This window comes from Salvelinus alpinus, chromosome 3 (genome assembly GCF_045679555.1).
Source record: "Salvelinus alpinus chromosome 3, SLU_Salpinus.1, whole genome shotgun sequence".
Lineage (NCBI taxonomy): Eukaryota > Metazoa > Chordata > Actinopteri > Salmoniformes > Salmonidae > Salvelinus > Salvelinus alpinus.
In genome coordinates, this window is record NC_092088.1 from 93381630 (window position 1) to 93407296 (window position 25667).

The 25667-nt window shown below is 48.3% G+C and overlaps 1 protein-coding gene across 1 annotated transcript in view; it reads right to left on the bottom strand.

Moving 5' to 3' along the window:
- ehbp1 (EH domain binding protein 1) overlaps positions 1 to 19884 on the bottom strand; it is a 390693-nt gene extending 370809 nt beyond the window's left edge. Inside the window, exons 1-2 of the mRNA XM_071394516.1 lie at positions 19546 to 19884; positions 17135 to 17602 (exon numbers count right to left, since the gene is read on the bottom strand). Of these exons, the coding sequence (XP_071250617.1) occupies positions 17135 to 17238 (104 nt within the window). The 5' untranslated portion in view covers positions 17239 to 17602; positions 19546 to 19884. The remainder of the gene's footprint in view (positions 1 to 17134; positions 17603 to 19545) is intronic.
- Positions 19885 to 25667: the final 5783 nt, after the last annotated feature.

Sequence of the window (25667 nt, forward strand, 5' to 3'; positions counted from 1 at the left end):
GCAGAGAGACCGGTAGAGACTGGCAGCCTGCAGAGAGACCGGTAGAGACTGGCAGTCTGCAGAGAGACCGGTAGAGACTGCAGTCTGCAGAGAGACCCGGTAGAGACTGGCAGTCTGTAGAGAGACCCGGTAGAGACTGGCAGTCTGTAGAGAGACCCGGTAGAGACTGGCAGTCTGTAGAGAGACCTAGTAGAGACTGGCAGTCTGTAGAGAGACCTAGTAGAGACTGGCAGTCTGTAGAGAGACCTAGTAGAGACTGGCAGTCTGTAGAGAGACCTAGTAGAGACTGGCAGTCTGTAGAGAGACCTAGTAGAGACTGGCAGTCTGTAGAGAGACCTAGTAGAGACTGGCAGTCTGTAGAGAGACCTAGTAGAGACTGGCAGTCTGTAGAGAGACCTAGTAGAGACTGGCAGTCTGTAGAGAGACCTAGTAGAGACTGGCAGTCTGTAGAGAGACCTAGTAGAGACTGGCAGTCTGTAGAGAGACCTAGTAGAGACTGGCAGTCTGTAGAGAGACCTAGTAGAGACTGGCAGTCTGTAGAGAGACCTAGTAGAGACTGGCAGTCTGTAGAGAGACCTAGTAGAGACTGGCAGTCTGTAGAGAGACCTAGTAGAGACTGGCAGTCTGTAGAGAGACCAGTAGAGACTGGCAGTCTGTAGAGAGACCAGTAGAGACTGGCAGTCTGTAGAGAGACCAGTAGAGACTGGCAGTCTGTAGAGATATAGACTGTTGTATTCGGCGCATGTGACAAATACAATTTTATTTCATTTTGATTTCTCTTCTCCTCATGCTGCACAGAAGTTAACACTGTAACCTGACATGTACAAATGTTGAAACTGTTAATACTGTTGGCAAAACTATTTCCATACAGAGCTAGAATAGCTTTACAATACCAGAAGATACCGGTAGCTTCCAGTTTAGTAGGATAACTTTCCTTTCTAGTTTACAGCTGAAACTAACATCAATTCACTACCCAAGTACTTTGTTTGTGATAATATGCAAACCATCATGCAAAATATGCGGATTTCAAAGCCCAAAACGTTATTCATTCACTTAAAATCGGTCTCCCTCACGTCTCTCCTCCCTCAGCCGAAGATTAAAATAACACAATATGTCACAACAGATGTAAATATGGGTCATGACAGTGTTATGACCATATTATGACAAGCTATGTCAGCTGTTATGACATTATAACATAGTTATGACAGTGTTATGACAGGTTATGACAAGCTATGTCAGCTGTTATGACATTATAACATAGTTATGACAGTGTTATGACAGGTTATGACAAGCTATGTCAGCTGTTATGACATTATAACATAGTTATGACAGTGTCATAATGTGTTATGACACTGGATGTCAAGTAAAGTGTTACCAACATTTCAAATGTAAGGATATTTAACATAAAAGATGCCCAGTGATTGAACAGAGCAGTAGCAGAGTTTCTGTCTGGATCCAGTTCCACTCTGAGACTTGGGCTAATGTAGCTTGTTTTGTTGCCGTGGTATCGGGATACTAAACCTGGTATCGGTATCAAAGTCTAAATTCTGGTATCGTGACAACACTATTGGGGATGGCTGGGGGGCCCCAAAGAAAGGTTTGAAAAAGGTTGTATACCGTATATACACCGTATCCAGGGGTATTTGGAAATAGCCACGGGATGATTTTTCAATACCGTCAAAAGTATTTATTTGAAGTTTTTCAATAAAATGTGAATATTTGTAGCTACTTTTTAAGTAAATACCTGCAGTGCAGTAGGTTAGGAGGTAAAGCAGGATGGGCTCTTCATTTCAACCGTCACATTATTTTACACTGAACTAAAATGTAAAACGCAACATAAAGTGTTGGTCCCATGATCTGAAATAAATGATCGCTGAAATGTTCCATACGCACAAAAAACTGTTTTCTTTCATATTTTTAGTCACTAATTTGTTTACATCCCTGTTAGTATTTCTCCTTTGCCAAGATAATCCATCCACCTGACAGGTGTGGCATATCAAGAAGCTGATTAAACAGCATTATCATTACACAGGTGCACCTTGTGCTGGGGACAATAAAAGGCCACTTTAAAATGTGCAGTTTTGTCACACAATACAACGCCACAGATGTCTCAAGTTTGGAGGGAGTGTGCAATTGGCATGCTGACTGCAGGAATGTCCACCAGAGCTGTTGCCAGAGGATTTCATGTTCATTTCTCTACCATAAGCTGCTTCTCCAATGTCTTTTTAGAGAATTTGACAGTACGTCCAACCGGCCTCACTACTGCAGACCATGTGTAACCACACCAGCCCAGGACCTCAACATCCAGCTTCTTCACCTGCGAGATTATCTGCGACCAGGCACCCGGACAGCTGATGAATCTGTAGAGAGACCAGTAGACTGGCAGTCTGTAGAGAGACCAGTAGACTGGCAGTCTGTAGAGAGACCAGTAGAGACTGGCAGTCTGTAGAGAGACCAGTAGAGACTGGCAGTCTGTAGAGAGACCAGTAGAGACTGGCAGTCTGTAGAGAGACCAGTAGAGACTGGCAGTCTGTAGAGAGACCAGTAGACTGGCAGTCTGTAGAGAGACCAGTAGAGACTGGCAGTCTGTAGAGAGACCAGTAGAGACTGGCAGTCTGTAGAGAGACCAGTAGAGACTGGCAGTCTGTAGAGAGACCAGTAGAGACTGGCAGTCTGTAGAGAGACCAGTAGAGACTGGCAGTCTGTAGACAGACAACTGAAGAATTTCTACAAAACTGTCAGAAACCTTCTCAGGGAAGCTCATCTGCTCGTCATCCTGACCAGGGTTTTGACCTGACTGCAGTTCGGCATCGTAACCGACTTCAGTGGGCAAATGCTCACCTTTGTTGGCCACTGGCATGCTGGAGAAGTGTGCTCTTCACGGATGAATCCCGGTTTCAACTATACCGGACAGATAGCAGACTGTATGGCGAGCAGTTTGCTGATGTCAATGTTCTGAACAGAGTTCCCCATTGTGGCGGGAGGTTATAGTTTGGGCAGGCGTAAGCTACGGACAACGAAAATAATTGCATTTTATGGATGGCAATTTGAATGCACAGAGATACCATGATGAGATCCTGAGGCCCATTGTCGTGCCATTCATCCACCGCCATCATCTCATGTTTCAGCATGATAACGCACGGTCCCATGACGCAAGGATCTGGACACAATTTCTGGAAGCTGAAAATGTCCCAGTTCTTCCATGGCCTGCATATTCACCAGACATTCCACCCACTGAGCATGTTTGGGATGCTCTGGATTGACGGGTACGACAGCGTGTTCCAGTTCCCGCCAATATCCAGCAACTTTGCACAGCTATTGAAGAGGAGTGAGATAACATTCCACAGGCCACAATCAACATCCTGATCAACTCTATGTGAAGGAGATGTGTCGCGCTGCATTAGGCAAACGGAGGTCACACCAGATACTGACTGGTTCTGATCCACACCCCTACCTTTTTGTAAAGGTATCTGTGTATCTGATGCATATCTGTATTCCCAGTCATGTGAAATCTATAGATTAGAGCCTAATGAATTCATTTACATTGACTGATTTCCTCATACAAACTTTAACATAAAATCTTTGAAACTATTGCGTTTATATTTTAGTTCGGTGTATATTATGAAGCGTAGTTCCCCAGGACAGTTGCACCGGTCACCAGATGTGTATTTGATTTAACATGCTAGTTAGAGAAGTGGCTGAATTAATAAGGAGACGGGCATCATATAGTGTAATCCTTCTACTCTTTGGACGGGTTATTAAGTCGAGCTCGTCCTCCCCTATTTAAGGTGCCACCAACCTCCTGTGCAGTGGAGCCAGTATAATGTAACCTCCAGGTCATCCACAGTAAGATAAACACTCAGAAAACAGCCTACAGCTTACTGACAACTACGAGAGAGAGAGCGACACAGAGAGAGAGGAGATGGAGAGAGACAGGGAGAGAGGAGGGAGACACAGAGAGAGAGAGAGATGGAGAGAGACAGAGAGAGGGGAGAGAGAGAGACAGAGAGAGAGGGGAGAGAGAGAGACAGGGAGAGAGGAGAGGGAGACACAGAGAGAGAGAGAGAGAGAGAGAGAGAGAGAGAGAGAGAGAGAGAGAGAGAGAGAGAGAGAGAGAGAGAGAGAGAGAGAGAGAGAGAGAGGAGATGGAGAGAGACAGAGAGAGAGGGGAGAGAGAGAGACACAGAGAGACAGAGAGAGAGGAGATGGAGAGCATTGATCCACCCGAGTAGGTCCGGATCCAGAATGCTCCATAATGTCACAGGTCCTCGTCGGATCTGATTGTCACGGGTCTCGGTGTAATTTTAACCGAGTTGTCCAGAAGGGCCCGTACAGATCATTTATGCTGCTGCTCTTTGCTTTTCACGAGAGTGGCACGTGTAGCTTGTTGTTGTTAGCCAATCAGAAGTCGTCAAAGCGGAAATAGGCTACAGTCTTAGAGCCTCCGTGTGACAAAAGTTAGGAGATATCTAATCAATGGAAGATGGGATTAAAAGTTAAAGGAGAAGGAGAAGGACAGGCTACAACGACCCAGAGCCAACAGGTAGGCTGCTACATTATATTCTGAATGGAGTTGTTGTTTGTAGGAAGAGAAAGTGCCTGCAGCCTCAGTTAGCCTAGCTAGCTAGCTTAACTAGCTTCTCCCTGTTTGATGCAGTCAAGACAGGTACTACGTCATCATATTGGATGATAATTAGCCTAGCTAGCTAGCTTAACTAGCTTCTCCCTGTTTGATGCAGTCAAGACAGGTACTACGTAATCATATTGGATGATAATTAGCCTAGCCTAGCTAGCTTCTCCCTGTTTGATGCAGTCAAGACAGGTACTACGTAATCATATTGGATGATAATTAGCCTAGCTAGCTAGCTTAACTAGCTTCTCCCTGTTTGATGCAGTCAAGACAGGTACTACGCAATCATATTGGATGATAATTAGCCTAGCTAGCTAGCTTAACTAGCTTCTCCCTGCAGGTACTCCGTCATCATATTTGATGATAAATAACGTAGCTATGCTAGCTATTAGTCTACTATAGCGCGAGTCAACTTGGTTGATTGGTGTCTCTCGTCCCTCCTCCCCACGTCACTCGCTCACAGTAAGCACACAGGGTGGGAAAGTCCCAGGTCTATTTCAGAACGGGTTCAACTTTTTGGACCTGTGAAGAGAGACAGCAACGTACTATCACTTGTGAATGGCGTACGATCACTTGTGAATGGCGTACGATCACTTGTGAATGGCGTACGATCACTTGTGAATGGCGTACGATCACTTGTGCAGTAAGGCAAGAAACAGATCATGCCTTTTTTTGTGTGACTTTTTCAAATCATAGTCGCACACCTCATGTAGCCTATCCCATTGGCCTAGATGTTTGACACGGTTTGTATCACAACTAAAGTGGCCAAATAACTTAATAAAATTAAGAACATCAATCCGTTTTATAACCGCGGAAGATCATTTTCACCATAAAATGCACCTTTATAATAAAAGCATTACATACTTAAATCGTATTTGCGGTCACTTTTGAGAACAGTGTTTTCCCGTTAATTGATTGCATTTTGGAACATTTGCGCTTATAGCCTACTGCCGTGTACGCATTGCTGCGCTTATAGCCTACTGCCGTGTACGCATTGCTGCGCTTATAGCCTACTGCCGTGTACGCATTGCTGCGCTTATAGCCTACTGCCGTGTACGCATTGCTGCGCTTATAGTCTACTGCCGTGTACGCATTGCTGCGCTTATAGCCTACTGCCGTGTACGCATTGCTGCGCTTATAGCCTACTGCCGTGTACGCATTGCTGCGCTTATAGCCTACTGCCGTGTACGCATTGCTGCGCTTATAGCCTACTGCCGTGTACGCATCGCTGCGCTTATAGCCTACTGCCGTGTACGCATTGCTGCGCTTATAGCCTACTGCCGTGTACGCATCGCTGCGCTTATAGCCTACTGCCGTGTACGCATCGCTGCGCTTATAGCCTACTGCCGGGTACGCATCGCTGCGCTTATAGTCTACTGCCGTGTACGCATCGCTGCACTTACGTGAAGAAATACCCTAATAGTTTATCAACATTTTAAGCAAAAATGTTCTGATCTGTTGCATCAGACTCATTGCTTTAAAATAATAATGATGTGAGTGGTTGTATTAATTTGGGATCTATCACATCCCACAACTGTCCCAGACTATGCTAGGAATATTTATTTCTCACACAGAAGGACAAGTTGACCAATTGAATAGGTCAACTTTTGTACTATGTGGGATAGTAGATTGACAGAGTCCGGTGCTTCTGCTGGTCGTTAGGACGACTCATCTTACTGGCTGATGAAAAGTAAAACGTGGACAGTTCTAACATCTGCAGTAGCGTTCCGAGCGTTCCGTCTTCACCTGTAGCCTACCTCAGAGCAGAGAGGCCTTTGAGAAGGACACGATCACATGACTAGCATTGGCTAATAAAAATAGAGATATCTGAGAGAGCCATGGGAGTGAGAGATGCTTCGGAGCACGGCGACTGGCAGCCGGGAGAAGGGAATTATCATTATTTTATTCAGCCCGAGGGCACAACGGACACTTTGGCCGCAAAAGGCATGGATTTTTTAAGGGGGCATTACGGTCACACAAGGGGGATGCAGCTGGGAAATTCGAGGCCTGGTGAGAATATTATCAAGTGTTTGTCAAATTGTGAATGAGAGACTGAAGTGTGTGCAGCCTGCACAACAAACAAATCAGAGCTCATGCCTTTTCTTCATATCATGTTTTTTTAGACCTGTCTAAAATAAATAATGGATTTATTGTGAAGGTGTAGGCTATACTACATGGATTTATTGTGAAGGTGTAGGCTATACTACATGGATTTATTGTGAAGGTGTAGGCTATACTACATGGATTTATTGTGAAGGTGTAGACTATACTACATGGATTTATTGTGAAGGTGTAGGCTATACTACATGGATTTATTGTGAAGGTGTAGGCTATACTACATGGATTTATTGTGAAGGTGTAGGCTATACTACATGGATTTATTGTGAAGGTGTAGGCTATACTACATGGATTTATTGTGAAGGTGTAGGCTATACTACATGGATTTATTGTGAAGGTGTAGGCTATACTACATGGATTTATTGTGAAGGTGTAGGCTATACTACATGGATTTATTGTGAAGGTGTAGGCTATACTACATGGATTTATTGTGAAGGTGTAGGCTATACTACATGGATTTATTGTGAAGGTGTAGGCTATACTACATGGATTTATTGTGAAGGTGTAGGCTATACTACATGGATTTATTGTGAAGGTGTAGGCTATACTACATGGATTTATTGTGAAGGTGTAGGCTATACTACATGGATTTATTGTGAAGGTGTAGGCTATACTACATGGATTTATTGTGAAGGTGTAGGCTATACTACATGGATTTATTGTGAAGGTGTAGGCTATACTACATGGATTTATTGTGAAGGTGTAGGCTATACTACATGGATTTACTGTGAAGGTGTAGGCTATACTACATGGATTTACTGTGAAGGTGTAGGCTATATTACATGGATTTATTGTGAAGGTGTAGGCTATATTACATGGATTTACTGTGAAGGTGTAGACTATATTACATGGATTTACTGTGAAGGTGTAGGCTATACTACATGGATTTATTGTGAAGGTGTAGGCTATACTACATGGATTTACTGTGAAGGTGTAGACTATATTACATGGATTTACTGTGAAGGTGTAGGCTATACTACATGGATTTATTGTGAAGGTGTAGGCTATACTACATGGATTTATTGTGAAGGTGTAGGCTATATTACATGGATTTACTGTGAAGGTGTAGGCTATACTACATGGATTTATTGTGAAGGTGTAGACTATATTACATGGATTTACTGTGAAGGTGTAGGCTATACTACATGGATTTACTGTGAAGGTGTAGACTATATTACATGGATTTACTGTGAAGGTGTAGGCTATACTACATGGATTTATTGTGAAGGTGTAGGCTATACTACATGGATTTATTGTGAAGGTGTAGGCTATACTACATGGATTTATTGTGAAGGTGTAGGCTATACTACATGGATTTATTGTGAAGGTGTAGGCTATACTACATGGATTTATTGTGAAGGTGTAGACTATATTACATGGATTTATTGTGAAGGTGTAGACTATATTACATGGATTTACTGTGAAGGTGTAGACTATATTACATGGATTTATTGTGAAGGTGTAGGCTATATTACATGGATTTATTGTGAAGGTGTAGGCTATACTACATGGATTTATTGTGAAGGTGTAGACTATATTACATGGATTTATTGTGAAGGTGTAGGCTATACTACATGGATTTATTGTGAAGGTGTAGACTATACTACATGGATTTATTAGACTTTTTAAATATAGGTGTTCCAAAGGTCAGCATCAGTAACTTGTTGGCTGTGTGGAAGACAGAAGATGATAAATGTGTTTATGTTAATTAAATCGGTCAATTACTGTGAGACAGGCAGATATTTGCTTGACAATCACCGGCTGACAAAATGTCATGACTGCCAAGCCCTAGCCACGTCTCCCATGCTGAAAGACAGATGGCTGTTAGGAACACGTGCTAGCCATAAGACAGACACAATGTCACAGCCATAAACAGCTTGCAACCCCCACAATCACACAGTAAAAGATAAGCATTTCCCTGATGGAAGTATGACGTAGCCTACGTGATGCCTGTGTGAGAGAGACTGACAGGTGGCAGAGGAGTCCAGTGGGAGACTCACTTCTCAAACACTCATAGCCCTCTAATCTCTCCCTGAGACTGTGTGTGTGTGTGTGTGTGTGTGTGTGTGTGTGTGTGTGTGTGTGTGTGTGTGTGTGTGTGTGTGTGTGTGTGTGTGTGTGTGTGTGTGTGTGTGTGTGTGTGTGTGTAAAACAGAAAGAGCTGGTAGCTGTTAATGGGCTTGAGAGTCTCTGCGTTGACGATCAGACAGAGCCAGACACCCCCGTGTTACAGAGCCGGGGAACCCCGTGTTACAGAGCCGGGGAACCCCGTGTTACAGAGCCGGGGGACCCCGTGTTACAGAGCCGGGGGACCCCGTGTTACAGAGCCGGGGGACCCCGTGTTACAGAGCCGGGGGACCCCGTGTTACAGAGCCGGGGGACCCCGTGTTACAGAGCCGGGGGACCCCGTGTTACAGAGCCAGACACCCCCGTGTTACAGAGCCGGGGAACCCCGTGTTACAGAGCCGGGGAACCCCGTGTTACAGAGCCGGGGAACCCCGTGTTACAGAGCCGGGGAACCCCGCGTTACAGAGCCGGGGAACCCCGTGTTACAGAGCCGGGGAACCCCGCGTTACAGAGCCGGGGAACCCCGTGTTACAGAGCCGGGGAACCCCGTGTTACAGAGCCGGGAAACCCCGTGTTACAGAGCCGGGAACCCCGTGTTACAGAGCCGGGAACCCCGTGTTACAGAGCCAGGGAACCCCGTGTTACAGAGCCAGGGAACCCCGTGTTACAGAGCCGGGGAACCCCGTGTTACAGAGCCGGGGAACCTCGTGTTACAGAGCCGGGGAACCCCGTGTTACAGAGCCGGGGAACCCCGTGTTACAGAGCCGGGGGACCCCGTGTTACAGAGCCAGGGAACCCCGTGTTACAGAGCCAGGGAACCCCGTGTTACAGAGCCAGGGAACCCCGTGTTAGAGCCAGGGAACCCCGTGCATATATGACTTTTCTATTATTTAACTCTGCATTGTTGTAAAATAACCCGTCAGGAAGCATTTCACTGTTAGTCTCCACCTGTTGTTAATCAAGCATGTGACCAATAACATGTGAGTTCATTTCGTCAGCAGGGCTGCGCGTCATAGAGCTCTGGTCAAAAGTAGTGCACTACTTAGGGAATAGGGTGCCTTAGAGCTCTGGTCAAAAGTAGTGCACTACTTAGGGAATAGGGTGCCTTAGAGCTCTGGTCTAAAGTAGTGCACTACGTAGGGAATAGGGTGACATTTGGGATGCATTCCAGGGCCGAGGAAAGGACAAAAACAAGACCGGCTATCTTGCAGATGCAGGATGTAAAGAGACCTATATTAAATTATCATATGTTATTATATATTATATATATTATTATAACCCAATCTGGTCTGTTACATTAGACACCGCGGGTCACGTCCGGTCTCTTACATTAGACACCGCGGGTCACGTCCGGTCTCTTACATTAGACACCCCGGGTCACGGCCGGTCTGTTACATTAGACGCCCCGGGTCACGGCCGGTCTGTTACATTAGACACCCCGGGTCACGGCCGGTCTGTTACATTAGACACCCCCCCGGGTCACGGCCGGTCTGTTACATTAGACACCCCCCCGGGTCACGGCCGGTCTGTTACATTAGACGCCCCGGGTCACGGCCGGTCTGTTACATTAGACGCCCCGGGTCACGGCCGGTCTGTTACATTAGACACCCCGGGTCACGGCCGGTCTGTTACATTAGACGCCCCGGGTCACGGCCGGTCTGTTACATTAGACACCCCGGGTCACGGCCGGTCTGTTACATTAGACACCCCGGGTCACGGCCGGTCTGTTACATTAGACACCCCGGGTCACGGCCGGTCTGTTATATTAGACACCCCGGGTCACGGCCGGTCTGTTACATTAGACACCCCGGGTCACGGCCGGTCTGTTACATTAGACGCCCCGGGTCACGGCCGGTCTGTTACATTAGACGCCCCGGGTCACGGCCGGTCTGTTACATTAGACGCCCCGGGTCACGGCCGGTCTGTTACATTAGACACCCCGGGTCACGGCCGGTCTGTTATATTAGACACCCCGGGTCACGGCCGGTCTGTTATATTAGACACCCCGGGTCACGGCCGGTCTGTTATATTAGACGCCCCGGTTCTGTCGGTTCAAGAGATACATTGTGGAAAAACTGAAAGACGACCAAGAGAGAGAGAGAAAAGAGAGAGGGGGAGAGAGACAGAGAAAAGAGAGAGGGGGAGAGAGACAGAGAGAAAAGAGAGAGGGGGAGAGAGACAGAGAGAAAAGAGAGAGGGGGAGAGAGACAGAGAGAAAAGAGAGGGGGGGAGAGAGACAGAGAGAAAAGAAAGAGCGAGAGAGAGCGTGTGAGTGTAATGTTTACTGTACATTTTTATTGTTTATTATCTACTTCACTTGCTTTGGTAATGTTAACATATGTTTCCCATGCCAATAAAGCCATTACATTGAGAGAAAGGTTGTGTCTTTAGGAGACAGGAAATGCTGTGGTAAACAGAAGAGTATATTTCTGGATGGACTTCCTCTGAAGGCTGACTCAGGGACTTTACAGTGAATACCCTGATGAAGGCATATCAAATCAGTCACATGCACCGAATACAACAGGTGTAGACTTCACCGTGAAATGCTGACTTACAAGCCCTTAACCAACAACGCAGCTCAAGAAACAGAGTTAAATTACTAAATAAACTAAAGTTTAAAAAAATCGAATCAATCAATAGCTAACACAAGAAATGTACATAACAGTAACGACGCTATATACAAGGTGTTACGGTACAGAGTCAATGTGGAGGCTATATACAGGGTGTTACGGTACAGAGTCAATGTGGAGGCTATATACAAGGTGTTACGGTACAGAGTCAATGTGGAGGCTATATACAGGGTGTTACGGTACAGAGTCAATGTGGAGGCTATATACAAGGTGTTACGGTACAGAGTCAGTGTGGAGGCTATATACAAGGTGTTACGGTACAGAGTCAATGTGGAGGCTATATACAGGGTGTTACGGTACAGAGTCAGTGTGGAGGCTATATACAAGGTGTTACGGTACAGAGTCAATGTGGAGGCTATATACAGGGTGTTAAGGTACAGAGTCAATGTGGAGGCTATATACAGGGTGTTACGGTACAGAGTCATTGTGGAGGCTATATACAGGGTGTTACGGTACAGAGTCAATGTGGAGGCTATATACAGGGTGTTACGGTACAGAGTCAATGTGGAGGCTACATACAGGGGGCACCGGTACAGAGTCAATGTGGAGGCTATATACAGGGTGTTACGTAACAGAGTCAATGTGCGGGGGTACAGGTTAAACGAGGTAATATGCCAAAGCATGCTGGTTTGTTTTAATACTTTTGAGACAAACGTTCATTGTCTGACCTGGGATCTTTTCCTCCAATGCGATTTTAGAGAGAGGCGAGAGGAGGTTTTAGAGAGGCGAGGCGAGAGGAGGTTTTAGAGAGAGGCGAGGCGAGAGGAGGTTTTAGAGAGAGGCGAGTCGAGAGGAGGTTTTAGAGAGAGGCGAGGCGAGAGGAGGTTTTAGAGAGAGGCGAGGCGAGAGGAGGTTTTAGAGAGAGGCGAGGCGAGAGGAGGTTTTAGAGAGGCGAGGCGAGAGGAGGTTTTAGAGAGAGGCGAGGCGAGAGGAGGTTTTAGAGAGAGGCGAGGCGAGAGGAGGTTTTAGAGAGAGGCGAGGCGAGAGGAGGTTTTAGAGAGAGGCGAGAGGAGGTTTTAGAGAGAGGCGAGGCGAGAGGAGGTTTTAGAGAGAGGCGAGGCGAGAGGAGGTTTTAGAGAGAGGCGAGGCGAGAGGAGGTTTTAGAGAGAGGCGAGGAGAGGACGGACGCAAGGAATAGATGAGAGACCAATTGAGAAAGAGCACGTGTGTGGTACTGTCACCCATTGATTCAGTGTTAAATATTGATCACACTTCAGCCATGGGAAAACACACCTCTCTGACACACACCCCCCCTCCCCCCAGAGGGGCTTTCTGGAGAAGAGAGTCAAACACACACCCCTCAGAGGCTTTCTAGAGAAGAGTCAAACACACCCCCCTCTGAGAGGCTTTCTGGAGAAGAGTCAAACACACCCCCTTCTGAGAGGCTTTCTGGAGAAGAGTCAAACACACCCCCCTTCTGAGAGGCTTTCTGGAGAAGAGTCAAACACACCCCCTTCTGAGAGGCTTTCTGGAGAAGAGTCAAACACACACCCTTCTGAGAGGCTTTCTAGAGAAGAGTCAAACACACACCCCTCTGAGAGGCTTTCTGGAGAAGAGTCAAACACCCCCCTCTGAGAGGCTTTCTGGAGAAGAGTCAAACACCCCCCCCCCTCTGAGAGGCTTTCTGGAGAAGAGAGTCAAACACACCCCCCTCTGAGAGGCTTTCTAGAGAAGAGAGTCAAACACACCCCCCTCTGAGAGGCTTTCTGGAGAAGAGTCAAACACACCCCCCTCTGAGAGGCTTTCTGGAGAAGAGTCAAACACACCCCCCTCTGAGAGGCTTTCTGGAGAAGAGTCAAACACACCCCTCTCAGAGGCTTTCTGGAGAAGAGAGTCAAACACACCCCCCTCTGAGAGGCTTTCTGGAGAAGAGAGTCAAACACACCCCTCTGAGAGGCTTTCTGGAGAAGAGTCAAACACCCCCCTCTGAGAGGCTTTCTAGAGAAGAGTCAAACACCCCCCTCTGAGAGGCTTTCTAGAGAAGAGTCAAACACACACCCCTCTGAGAGGCTTTCTAGAGAAGAGAGTCAAACACACACCCCTCTGAGAGGCTTTCTAGAGAAGAGAGTCAAACACACCCCCCTCTGAGAGGCTTTCTGGAGAAGAGTCAAACACACCCCTCAGAGGCTTTCTAGAGGAGTCAAACACACCCCCTTCTGAGAGGCTTTCTAGAGAAGAGTCAAACACACCCCTCTGAGAGGCTTTCTAGAGAAGAGAGTCAAACACACCCCCCTCTGAGGCTTTCTGGAGAAGAGTCAAACACACCCCTCAGAGGCTTTCTAGAGAAGAGTCAAACACACCCCCTTCTGAGAGGCTTTCTAGAGAAGAGTCAAACACACCCCTCTGAGAGGCTTTCTAGAGAAGAGTCAAACACACCCCCTTCTGAGAGGCTTTCTAGAGAAGAGTCAAACACCCCCCTCTGAGAGGCTTTCTGGAGAAGAGTTAAACACCCCCCCCTCTGAGAGGCTTTCTGGAGAAGAGTCAAACACACCCCCCTCTGAGAGGCTTTCTGGAGAAGAGTCAAACACACCCCCCTCTGAGAGGCTTTCTGGAGAAGAGTCAAACACACCCCCCTCTGAGAGGCTTTCTGGAGAAGAGTCAAACACACCCCTCTGAGAGACTTTCTGGAGAAGAGTCAAACACACCCCTCTCAGAGGCTTTCTGGAGAAGAGTCAAACACACCCCTCTCAGAGGCTTTCTGGAGAAGAGTCAAACACACCCCTCTGAGAGGCTTTCTGGAGAAGAGTCAAACACCCCCCTCTGAGAGGCTTTCTAGAGAAGAGTCAAACACCCCTCTGAGAGACTTTCTGGAGAAGAGTCAAACACACCCCTCTGAGAGACTTTCTGGAGAAGAGTCAAACACACCTCAGAGGACAATAAACTGTTCTGACAGTAGCTCCCACCTCCTCTCCTCCCATCTCCTCTCTCTAAGACAGGCATTTTTGTCATGCCATTCTCCAACACGTTAACATCTGTCCCAGATGGCAGGCCTGTTAGGCCTGTTAGACTGCCAGTGGCTCAGGGCCTGTTAGGCCTGTTAGACTGCCAGCGGCTCAGGGCCTGTTAGACTGCCAGCGGCTCAGGGCCTGTTAGACTGCCAGCGGCTCAGGGGGCCTGTTAGACTGCCAGCGGCTCAGGGCCTGTTAGACTGCCAGCGGCTCAGGGCCTGTTACGCTGCCAGCGGCTCAGGGCCTGTTACGCTGCCAGCGGCTCAGGGCCTGTTACGCTGCCAGCGGCTCAGGGCCTGTTACGCTGCCAGCGGCTCAGGGCCTGTTACGCTGCCAGCGGCTCAGGGCCTGTTACGCTGCCAGCGGCTCAGGGCCTGTTACGCTGCCAGCGGCTCAGGGCCTGTTACGCTGCCAGCGGCTCAGGGCCTGTTACGCTGCCAGTGGCTCAGGGCCTGTTAGACTGCCAGTGGCTCAGGGCCTGTTAGGCTGCCAGTGGCTCAGGGCCTGTTAGACTGCCAGTGGCTCAGGGCCTGTTAGACTGCCAGTGGCTCAGGGCCTGTTAGACTGCCAGTGGCTCAGGGCCTGTTAGACTGCCAGTGGCTCAGGGCCTGTTAGACTGCCAGTGGCTCAGGGCCTGTTAGACTGCCAGTGGCTCAGGGCCTGTTAGACCTGTTAGACTGCCAGTGGCTCAGGGCCTGTTAGATCTGTTAGACTGCCAGTGGCTCAGGGCCTGTTAGACTGCCAGTGGCTCAGGGCCTGTTAGACTGCCAGTGGCTCAGGGCCTGTTAGACTGCCAGTGGCTCAGGGCCTGTTAGACTGCCAGTGGCTCAGGGCCTGTTAGGCTGCCAGTGGCTCAGGGCCTGTTAGACCTGTTAGACTGCCAGTGACTCAGGGCCTGTTAGACCTGTTAGACTGCCAGTGGCTCAGGGCCTGTTAGACTGCCAGTGGCTCAGGGCCTGTTAGACTGCCAGTGGCTCAGGGCCTGTTAGACTGCCAGTGGCTCAGGGCCTGTTAGACTGCCAGTGGCTCAGGGCCTGTTAGACTGCCAGTGGCTCAGGGCCTGTTAGACCTGTTAGACTGCCAGTGGCTCGGGGCCTGTTAGACCTGTTAGACTGCCAGTGGCTCGGGGCCTGTTAGACTGCCAGTGGCTCGGGGCCTGTTAGACTGCCAGTGGCTCGGGGCCTGTTAGACTGCCAGTGGCTCGGGGCCTGTTAGACTGCCAGTGGCTCGGGGCATGTTAGACTGCCAGTGGCTCGGGGCCTGTTAGACTGCCAGTGGCTCGGGGCCTGTTAGACTGCCAGTGGCTCGGGGCCTGTTAGACTGCCAGTGGCTCGGGGCCTGTTAGACTGCCAGTGGCTCGGGGCCTGTTAGACTGCCAGTGGCTCGGGGCCTGTTAGACTGCCAGTGGCTCGGGGCCTGTTAGACTGCCAGTGGCTCGGGGCCTGTTAGACTGCCAGTGGCTCGGGGCCTGTTAGACTGCCAGTGGCTCGGGGCCTGTTAGACTGCCAGTGGCTCGGGGCCTGTTAGACTGCCAGTGGCTCGGGGCCTGTTAGACTGCCAGTGGCTCGGGGCCTGTTAGACTGCCAGTGGCTCGGGGCCTGTTAGACTGCCAGCGGCTCGGGGCCTGTTAGACTGCCAGCGGCTCGGGGCCTGTTAGACTGCCAGCGGCTCGGGGCCTGTTAGACTGCCAGCGGCTCGGGGCCTGTTAGACTGCCAGCGGCTCGGGGCCTGTTAGACTGCCAGCGGCTCGGGGCCTGTTAGACTGCCAGCGGCTCGGGGCCTGTTAGACTGCCAGCGGCTCAGGGCCTGTTAGACTGCCAGCGGCTCAGGGCCTGTTAGACTGCCAGCGGCTCAGGGCCTGTTAGACTGCCAGCGGCTCAGGGCCTGTTAGACTGCCAGCGGCTCAGGGCCTGTTAGACTGCCAGCGGCTCAGGGCCTGTTAGACTGCCAGCGGCTCAGGGCCTGTTAGACTGCCAGCGGCTCAGGGCCTGTTAGACTGCCAGCGGCTCAGGACCTGTTAGACTGCCAGTGGCTCAGGGCCTGTTAGACCTGTTAGACTGCCAGCGGCTCAGGACCTGTTAGACTGCCAGTGGCTCAGGGCCTGTTAGACTGCCAGTGGCTCAGGACCTGTTAGACTGCCAGTGGCTCAGGGCCTGTTAGACTGCCAGTGGCTCAGGGCCTGTTAGACTGCCAGTGGCTCAGGGCCTGTTAGACCTGTTAGACTGCCAGTGGCTCAGGGCCTGTTAGACTGCCAGTGGCTCAGGGCCTGTTAGACTGCCAGTGGCTCAGGGCCTGTTAGACTGCCAGTGGCTCAGGGCCTGTTAGACTGCCAGTGGCTCAGGGCCTGTTAGACTGCCAGTGGCTCAGGGCCTGTTAGACTGCCAGTGGCTCAGGGCCTGTTAGACTGCCAGTGGCTCAGGGCCTGTTAGACTGCCAGTGGCTCAGGGCCTGTTAGACTGCCAGTGGCTCAGGGCCTGTTAGACTGCCAGTGGCTCAGGGCCTGTTAGACTGCCAGTGGCTCAGGGCCTGTTAGACTGCCAGTGGCTCAGGGCCTGTTAGACTGCCAGTGGCTCAGGGCCTGTTAGACTGACTGCTACTACTGAAACATATCTGCAGGCTATGTCCCAACTCTACTGTCTATCTACTAAACACGACAATACTCACGACTAGCCGTTCCTGTGTGTGTGTGTGTGTGTGTGTGTGTGTGTGTGTGTGTGTGTGTAGTCAATGTCCCAACTCACCACTTCTTGGTGGATTCCACCATCAACTCCTGATAGGAAGCCACGAACTGAAACTTGGATGCATGTTTCCCCACACGTTGTAATCTTTTCCACACAGATGCCATGATATTTCTTTAGGGGAAAGGATCCTTGGTGTTTTACTTGTCCCGTGCTGGTGTTTCCTTTTTGTCGATTTCCGTCCCACTCACTTCAAAGTTTAAAGGTATCCGAACAAATCCAAGCTGCTGCGTTGACACATAGTTAATATTTGATCAGAAAAATAGAAAATGGGGTACAATCCAAAGTCAGCGGTTTCTCTCGCGGTGGCGACGACATGCCTTCAAAAACATCCAGAAAAAACACATTGAAGGTTTGTGGAATCTCTGCCGCTGTGGCTGTCACATCTGACGCTGTGCATGCTGGTAAATGTAGTGAAGAATAACGTTCCAACACAAAACCAGGTACTCCTTATCCTCCGTCTCGAAAAACCTAAATAGGAGAAAGGAACAGAGTTACAAGCAATGTTGGAGGGAGAGCAGGGGGGAGCAGGGTGGAGCAGGGGGGAGTAGGGGGGAGCAGGGGAGAGTAGGGGGGAGTAGGGGAGAGCAGGGGGGAGCAGGGGAGAGCAGGGGAGAGCAGGGGAGAGCAGGGGGGGTGCCTGCTGCAAAGAACACCCCCCAAATTCTGCAGTACCTGTGGCTTGTATGTCACCACACACACACGGACAAAGGTGAAGAGATATAGATACAGTACGGGCAAATCCACATCATAATAACTGTTCTTGGACCACTATGGCAAGACTACTCTATTTGGACGACGACAACTGAGTCACAAGACTGTCATCATGGCTTGTGGATCTCGGATCGTCATTTGGCCATTCCACTCCACATTCCTTGGGGTAGACCACAACACACCACAACACCTAAAACTGAAACTATACTACCGGTATTACAATTTATCTAGAAGACCGTTAGATTTCTTTAATCATCAGCTGATGAATCATGTATTGGACACATGTTTTTTTTATTGAACATTTATTTAACTGCTCTGGTCCAGAGCGGTAACTGTATTGGACCCATGGTCCATCTGGTCCAGAACAGTAACTGTATTGGACCCACGGTCCATCTGGTCCAGAACAGTAACTGTATTGGACCCACGGTCCATCTGGTCCAGAACAGTAACTGTATTGGACCCACGGTCCATCTGGTCCAGAACAGTAACTGTATTGGACCCATGGTCCATCTGGTCCAGAACAGTAACTGTATTGGACCCACGGTCCATCTGGTCCAGAACAGTAACTGTATTGGACCCACGGTCCATCTGGTCCAGAACAGTAACTGTATTGGACCCACGGTCCATCTGGTCCAGAACAGTAACTGTATTGGACCCATGGTCCATCTGGTCCAGAACAGTAACTGTATTGGACCCATGGTCCATCTGGTCCAGAACAGTAACTGTATTGGACCCATGGTCCATCTGGTCCAGAACAGTAACTGTATTGGACCCATGGTCCATCTGGTCCAGAACAGTAACTGTACTGGACCCATGGTCCATCTGGTCCAGAACAGTAACTGTACTGGACCCATCATGCGTTATCCTTGCAGAACAATATAAAAATGGCCAGATAACTAGCTCCATTGTCACCTAGCAAAGCAAAACAATGTCATGATCCATATGATGACTATTGCCAGGCAATAAAATAGTCTTCTTGACTAATATAAATATAACTAGCGAAAAGTGTCATATAAAATCTGGATTAGCCAGCAGAGAGAACAACCTGAGGTACCGTTACAGGGCTATCCCCTGGCGTCACTGTGGGCGGATTCCCAGAACACCGAGTCCCATTGAAAAACTCTAATAAGTGACAAGCTGGCACCACTGGCGGTGTCCGCTACAACTGGCCACATGCATATGTCGCTCAATCAGTGATTAACGTTACTATCTGTCACGTTTCGAGTTACAATACTTGAGAGTTACATATCTAGGTAGCTAGACATGGAATGCATATTCTAGCTAAAGGAAAGTAATAGATAACCTGGGATAGGTCCACACGGACACAGAATGGAGAGTCCCAGGTGTAGTTAACTAACGTTAGTTTCAATCTAGGCTCCAGCCAATGATGGATATCTAGCTACGGCTAGCTTGTTATCTTAGCTACCTAAGTAGCTAATTAGATAGACAATAGCTACATAAATGGGACTTGAACGTGAAACCTGAAAGCTAGCCATAACATGCTACTCGGCTAGCTTGCAGCAAGCACTAGCTGAAACTTAAAACTGGGGCTGGTTTACTGCACACTTAGCTAGCTAGCTCGCCTGCAAGCTAACCGCTGAACCAATCGGAATTCCAATGTTGCTGCTTCTAGCATATCTAGCTATCTACCTGCTTGCTAGGACTGAAAGGAGTAGCTAACATGTGTGAAAGCTACTTACCTTTAAATATCCACTAAAACTGTTCAGCTAAAATGCGATCTGGCTAATTATCACCTAGCATTGCAGCGGTCCCAGCCATCATAACATGGAAAACACAGCGGAAATAGTTATCCGGACCGCCAGCTAACAGGATTCGGTGTCCTCCCAGGTGAGAAGAGAAGCTACGTGAAGATTACTATAACTCAATTCCAAGGCGACAGATAGATGGATTTGTGCTTGTAACAAAACATGTAGACAAAAAAAAGTATTCCAACCCTGGCGTAAAATTCCAAGAAGCTATTTTTCCTGACACGGTCCACACTCACCGTCCATAATGTTTTCCTACACTGGAGGAGGACTTGCGTTACCGTTACGTTACGCCTGGAAGAAACGCCCCCGGGGGCCTACCATTGGGCCATTCCGGGTGTCATCTCTGGAATGTTGAATGATTCATGAGGTCTCTTTGAATTGGTCGAATGACACATAAATCAAATAGGTTGAATCGCAGCTCTGAGTACAGTCAATTATGTCCCCTGTACTGAAACAAAGTCACATTTTATTGGTCGATGACAACCAACACTGGGAATACATTTTTCACATAATTGTGACTTACCTTTAGATTCAGTTACCAATGAGGACGAGAATGGGGTCTAGGATTAGGGACAGGTAAGTAGGTTACCATCTCCCTTCAGACGGTAGATTGATGTCTGATGCTAACATTACCCGAAAACCATTAAATATACAGTCAATCAAATACAGCCTACAGCCATAGTGTTGGTAGTGGCATACGATAGCCACTGTGCTTCTGCCTGTCCATTGCATGCTCTTTGGGGTTTGGGCTGGGTGTCTGTAAAGCACTTTGGGAGAACTGCTGGTGTAAAAAGGGCTTTATAAAATATATTTTATTTGATATGACTTCAATAGTGAAACTATTGTCAATGAAAAAATTTAATAATATATACCCCCAAACGGGTAGAAATAGAGTCTTAAACTACCTCTAATTTCATGCATATGATTTTTACCATATTACCATATGGCTAATGTCTGCCCTTGGCGCTGTATAATTGTATCTTAACACTAACACATCGTCTTAGGTCGAGGCTTGTAATGAGGATGCCTTCAAGTTGCATTTCCTTCTGTCTCGGTGTCACATTAATTAGAGCCTTTAGCCTTGTCCCTGCCAGCTGAGCCAGGGATCCTCTTTGCATGTAAAAGGGACATTCGGCACCCTATTCCCTACACAGTGCACTACTTTTGACCAGACCCTTATGTACTCTGGTCAAAAGTAGTGCACTATATAGGGAATATGGTGCCATTTGGAACGCAGCCCTAAAAACACCCCCTCCCTCCCTTCTTCCCCCCCCCCCCCTGCTGAAATCAATGTCCGTCTCACGCCCCAGGCTCAGGAAATGAATATCTGTTGTTGTGTTGTCTGTTGTGCAGCAGTATCTTGTCAGTTTAAATCTGATGTCAGATCCAGACCGTTAGGGTTAGGCAGTAGGACAGAGTTCCCTATCACGTCAGTAAGCTGCTCAGTGAAAACAGGTGGTGGTATTTTTACAAATATTCAATAGACAGCCAGTCAGTAGTTGTGTCACCTTTGGCCTATTTTGTTTTTGTATATTATAGCTCTCTGTGCCTCTGTCTCTCTCTCTCTCTGTCTCTGTCTCTCTCTGTCTCTCTCTCTCTCTCTGTCTCTCTCTCTCTCTCTCTCTCTCTCTCTGTCTCTCTGTCTCTCTCTCTGTCTCTCTCTCTGTCTCTCTCTCTGTCTCTCTGTCTCTCTCTCTCTGTCTCTCTGTCTCTGTCTCTCTGTCTCTGTCTCTCTGTCTCTGTCTCTGTCTCTCTGTCTCTGTCTCTCTGTCTCTGTCTCTCTGTCTCTCTCTCTGTCTCTCTCTCTGTCTCTGTCTCTCTGTCTCTCTGTCTCTCTGTCTCTCTGTCTCTCTCTCGGTCTCTTGCCCTCCACCTCTCAAATATGAGTGTTTCTAGACAGACGGGTTGCATCTCACATAGTTACCAATGTTCCAGCCTGGTCTGGGATTTCCGAGACTACTCAAAAACTAAAGATTGCAACAGCAACAACCAAACAGAGCCAAGTGGTGTCTATAAAATATAACACAATCCATCATTCTAGTTTTATTTTAACCTTTATTTAACAAGGCAAGTCAGTTAAGAGAAAATTCTTATTTAAAGATTCACTGTAGTTTGGTATACACACACACGCTTGCTCGCAGACACACACACACACACACACACACACACCTCTGAATGCGGTGTAGGTGAGGAGCAGATTTGGATATAGACAGATTTAACAGAGGGTAGCTGGATATAGACAGATTTAACAGGGGGTAGCTGGATATAGACAGATTTAACAGGGGGTAGCTGGATATAGACAGATTTAACAGGGGGTAGCTGGATATAGACAGATTTAACAGGGGGTAGCTGGATATAGACATATTTAGCAGGGGGTAGCTGGATATAGACAGATTTAGCAGGGGGTAGCTGGATATAGACAGATTTAACAGGAGGTAGCTGGATATAGACAGATTTAGCAGGAGGTAGCTGGATATAGACAGATTTAACAGGGGGTAGCTGGATATAGACAGATTTAGCAGGGGGTAGCTGGATATAGACAGATTTAACAGGGGGTAGCTGGATATAGACATATTTAACAGGGTAGCTGGATATAGACAGATTTAACAGGGGTAGCTGGATATAGACAGATTTAACAGGAGGTAGCTGGATATAGACAGATTTAACAGGGGTAGCTGGATATAGACAGATTTAACAGGGGGTAGCTGGATATAGACATATTTAACAGGGTAGCTGGATATAGACAGATTTAACAGGGGTAGCTGGATATAGACAGATTTAACAGGAGGTAGCTGGATATAGACAGATTTAACAGGGGTAGCTGGATATAGACAGATTTAACAGGGGGTAGCTGGATATAGACATATTTAACAGGGTAGCTGGATATAGACAGATTTAACAGGGGTAGCTGGATATAGACAGATTTAACAGGGGGTAGCTGGATATAGACATATTTAACAGGGTAGCTGGATATAGACAGATTTAACAGGGGTAGCTGGATATAGACAGATTTAACAGGGGGTAGCTGGATATAGACAGATTTAACAGGGGGTAGCTGGATATAGACAGATTTAACAGGGGTAGCTGGATATAGACAGATTTAACCGCCTGATGTCATAGGTCAAGGAATGCATTGATGTGACAAACGATCTGGTGCTAAACACCGCCTTGTGTCTGTCAGGGTGAGAAGGAAAGAGGGAGGGGAGTGTACTGTGTGTGTGGGGGGGGGGGGGTACTGTGTGAGTGTAGGGGGGGGGGGGGGGGTGAGTGTGTGTGAGGGGCGGAGTGGGTGAGTGTGTGAGTACTGTGTGAGTGTGGGGGGGAGTGTGTGGACTGTGTGAGTGTGTGGGGGGAGTGTGTGGACTGTGTGAGTGTAGGAGGAGTGTGAGTGTGTGGACTGTGTGAGTGTAGGGGGAGTGTGAGTGTGTGGACTGTGTGAGTGTAGGGGGAGTGTGAGTGTGTGGACTGTGTGAGTGTGTGGGGGGAGTGTGTGGACTGTGTGAGTGTGGGGGGGAGTGTGTGGACTGTGTGAGTGTGGGGGGGAGTGTGTGGACTGTGTGAGTGTGTGGACTGTGTGAGTGTGGGGGGGGGGGAGTGTGTGAGTGTCAGCTTCCACAGGAGGTGTTTGATATGAGTGGACTCTTACCTGCTACCAGCGCCCTCCCTCCTCCTCACCCTCCCTCCATCCTCACCCTCCTCTCCGCCCTCCTACTCTCCCTCCTCCCACCCCCCCCCTCCCACCCTCCTCACCCCTCCTCCTTACCCTCCTTACCCTCCTCACCCCTCTCTACCCTCCCTCCCCTCCCTCCCCCCTCCTCCTCACCCCCCCCTCCTACTCACCCCCCCCTCACCCCTCCTACTCACCCCTCCTCACCCCCTCACCCCTCCTACTCACCCCTCCTCACCCCCCCCCCCTCCCACCCTCCTCACCCCCCCTCCCACCCTCCTCACCCCTCCTCCTTACCCTCCTCACCCCTCTCTACCCTCCCTCCCCCCTCCTCCTCACCCCCCCCTCCTACTCACCCCCCCCTCACCCCTCCTACTCACCCCTCCTCACCCTCCCTACCCTCCCTCCCTCCTCTCCTTCCCTCCCTCCACCTCCCTCCCGCCCTACCTCCACCTCTCTACAAAAAACAACAATAACAATTCCAAGGCTACAGTATGTACAGTAGGTCCCAAACGGCGTCCTATTCAGTGGACTATAGGGAATAGGGCGCCATTTAGTACGCAAGCCCAAGAGCTAAGTCTAACCCGTAAAGCAAGGGGACGTTCCTGTGAGATAAGTTCTGTAGTGTAACACTTATCAAGACCTGTTAACAAAAGGACAACCCTTGAAATATAAGCCCAGTCAAGTTTAAACCACTTAGACAGGAGAACGCTGGCTTCCGTATGGAGAACGCTGTGTTTTGAAGGCTACTGAAATAAGGACTTCCTGACAAATGTATAACCCATACGCAAAGCTTTCCTGTCAGCAACCGCTCGTGAAGTCGTATGTACGTAGGAAGTCTTAACCAAATGTCATAATGGGAGAAAAACAACCAAAGAGATAAATGTTAAACATCATAATCAATATGTACATGTATATGTATTTCTACAATAAGTGTTTTTCATTAATACCGTGTTTTACCTTATAATACAGTGTTTTACCTTATAATACAGTGTTTTACCATCTGATACAGTGTTTTACCATCTGATACAGTGTTTTACCATCTGATACAGTGTGTATAGCACTGTACAGCACCGTGTGTATTAGAGCACAGAAACACAGCACCGTGTGTATTAGAGCATAGAAACACAGCACCGTGTGTATTAGAGCACAGAAACACAGCACCGTGTGTATCAGAGCACAGAAACACAGCACCGTGTGTATTAGAGCATAGAAACACAGCACCGTGTGTATTAGAGCATAGAAACACAGCACCGTGTGTATTAGAGCATAGAAACACAGCACCGTGTGTATTAGAGCACAGAAACACAGCACCGTGTGTATTAGAGCACAGAAACACAGCACCGTGTGTATTAGAGCACAGAAACACAGCACCGTGTGTATTAGAGCATAGAAACACAGCACCGTGTGTATTAGAGCGTAGAAACACAGCACCGTGTGTATTAGAGCACAGAAACACAGCACCGTGTGTATTAGAGCATAGAAACACAGCACCGTGTGTATTAGAGCACAGAAACACAGCACCGTGTGTATTAGAGCACAGAAACACAGCACCGTGTGTATCAGAGCGTAGAAATACAGCACCGTGTGTATCAGAGCGTAGAAACACAGCACCGTGTGTATTAGAGCGTAGAAACACAGCACCGTGTGTATGAGAGCATAGAAACACAGCACCGTGTGTATTAGAGCATAGAAACACAGCACCGTGTGTATTAGAGCATAGAAACACAGCACCGTGTGTATTAGAGCATAGAAACACAGCACCGTGTGTATTAGAGCACAGAAACACAGCACCGTGTGTATTAGAGCACAGAAACACAGCACCGTGTGTATTAGAGCACAGAAACACAGCACCGTGTGTATTAGAGCATAGAAACACAGCACCGTGTGTATTAGAGCGTAGAAACACAGCACCGTGTGTATTAGAGCACAGAAACACAGCACCGTGTGTATTAGAGCGTAGAAACACAGCACCGTGTGTATTAGAGCACAGAAACACAGCACCGTGTGTATTAGAGCACAGAAACACAGCACCGTGTGTATCAGAGCGTAGAAACACAGCACCGTGTGTATCAGAGCGTAGAAACACAGCACCGTGTGTATTAGAGCGTAGAAACACAGCACCGTGTGTATGAGAGCATAGAAACACAGCACCGTGTGTATTAGAGCATAGAAACACAGCACCGTGTGTATTAGAGCACAGAAACACAGCACCGTGTGTATTAGAGCATAGAAACACAGCACCGTGTGTATTAGAGCACAGAAACACAGCACCGTGTGTATTAGAGCACAGAAACACAGCACCGTGTGTATTAGAGCATAGAAACACAGCACCGTGTGTATTAGAGCGTAGAAACACAGCACCGTGTGTATTAGAGCGTAGAAA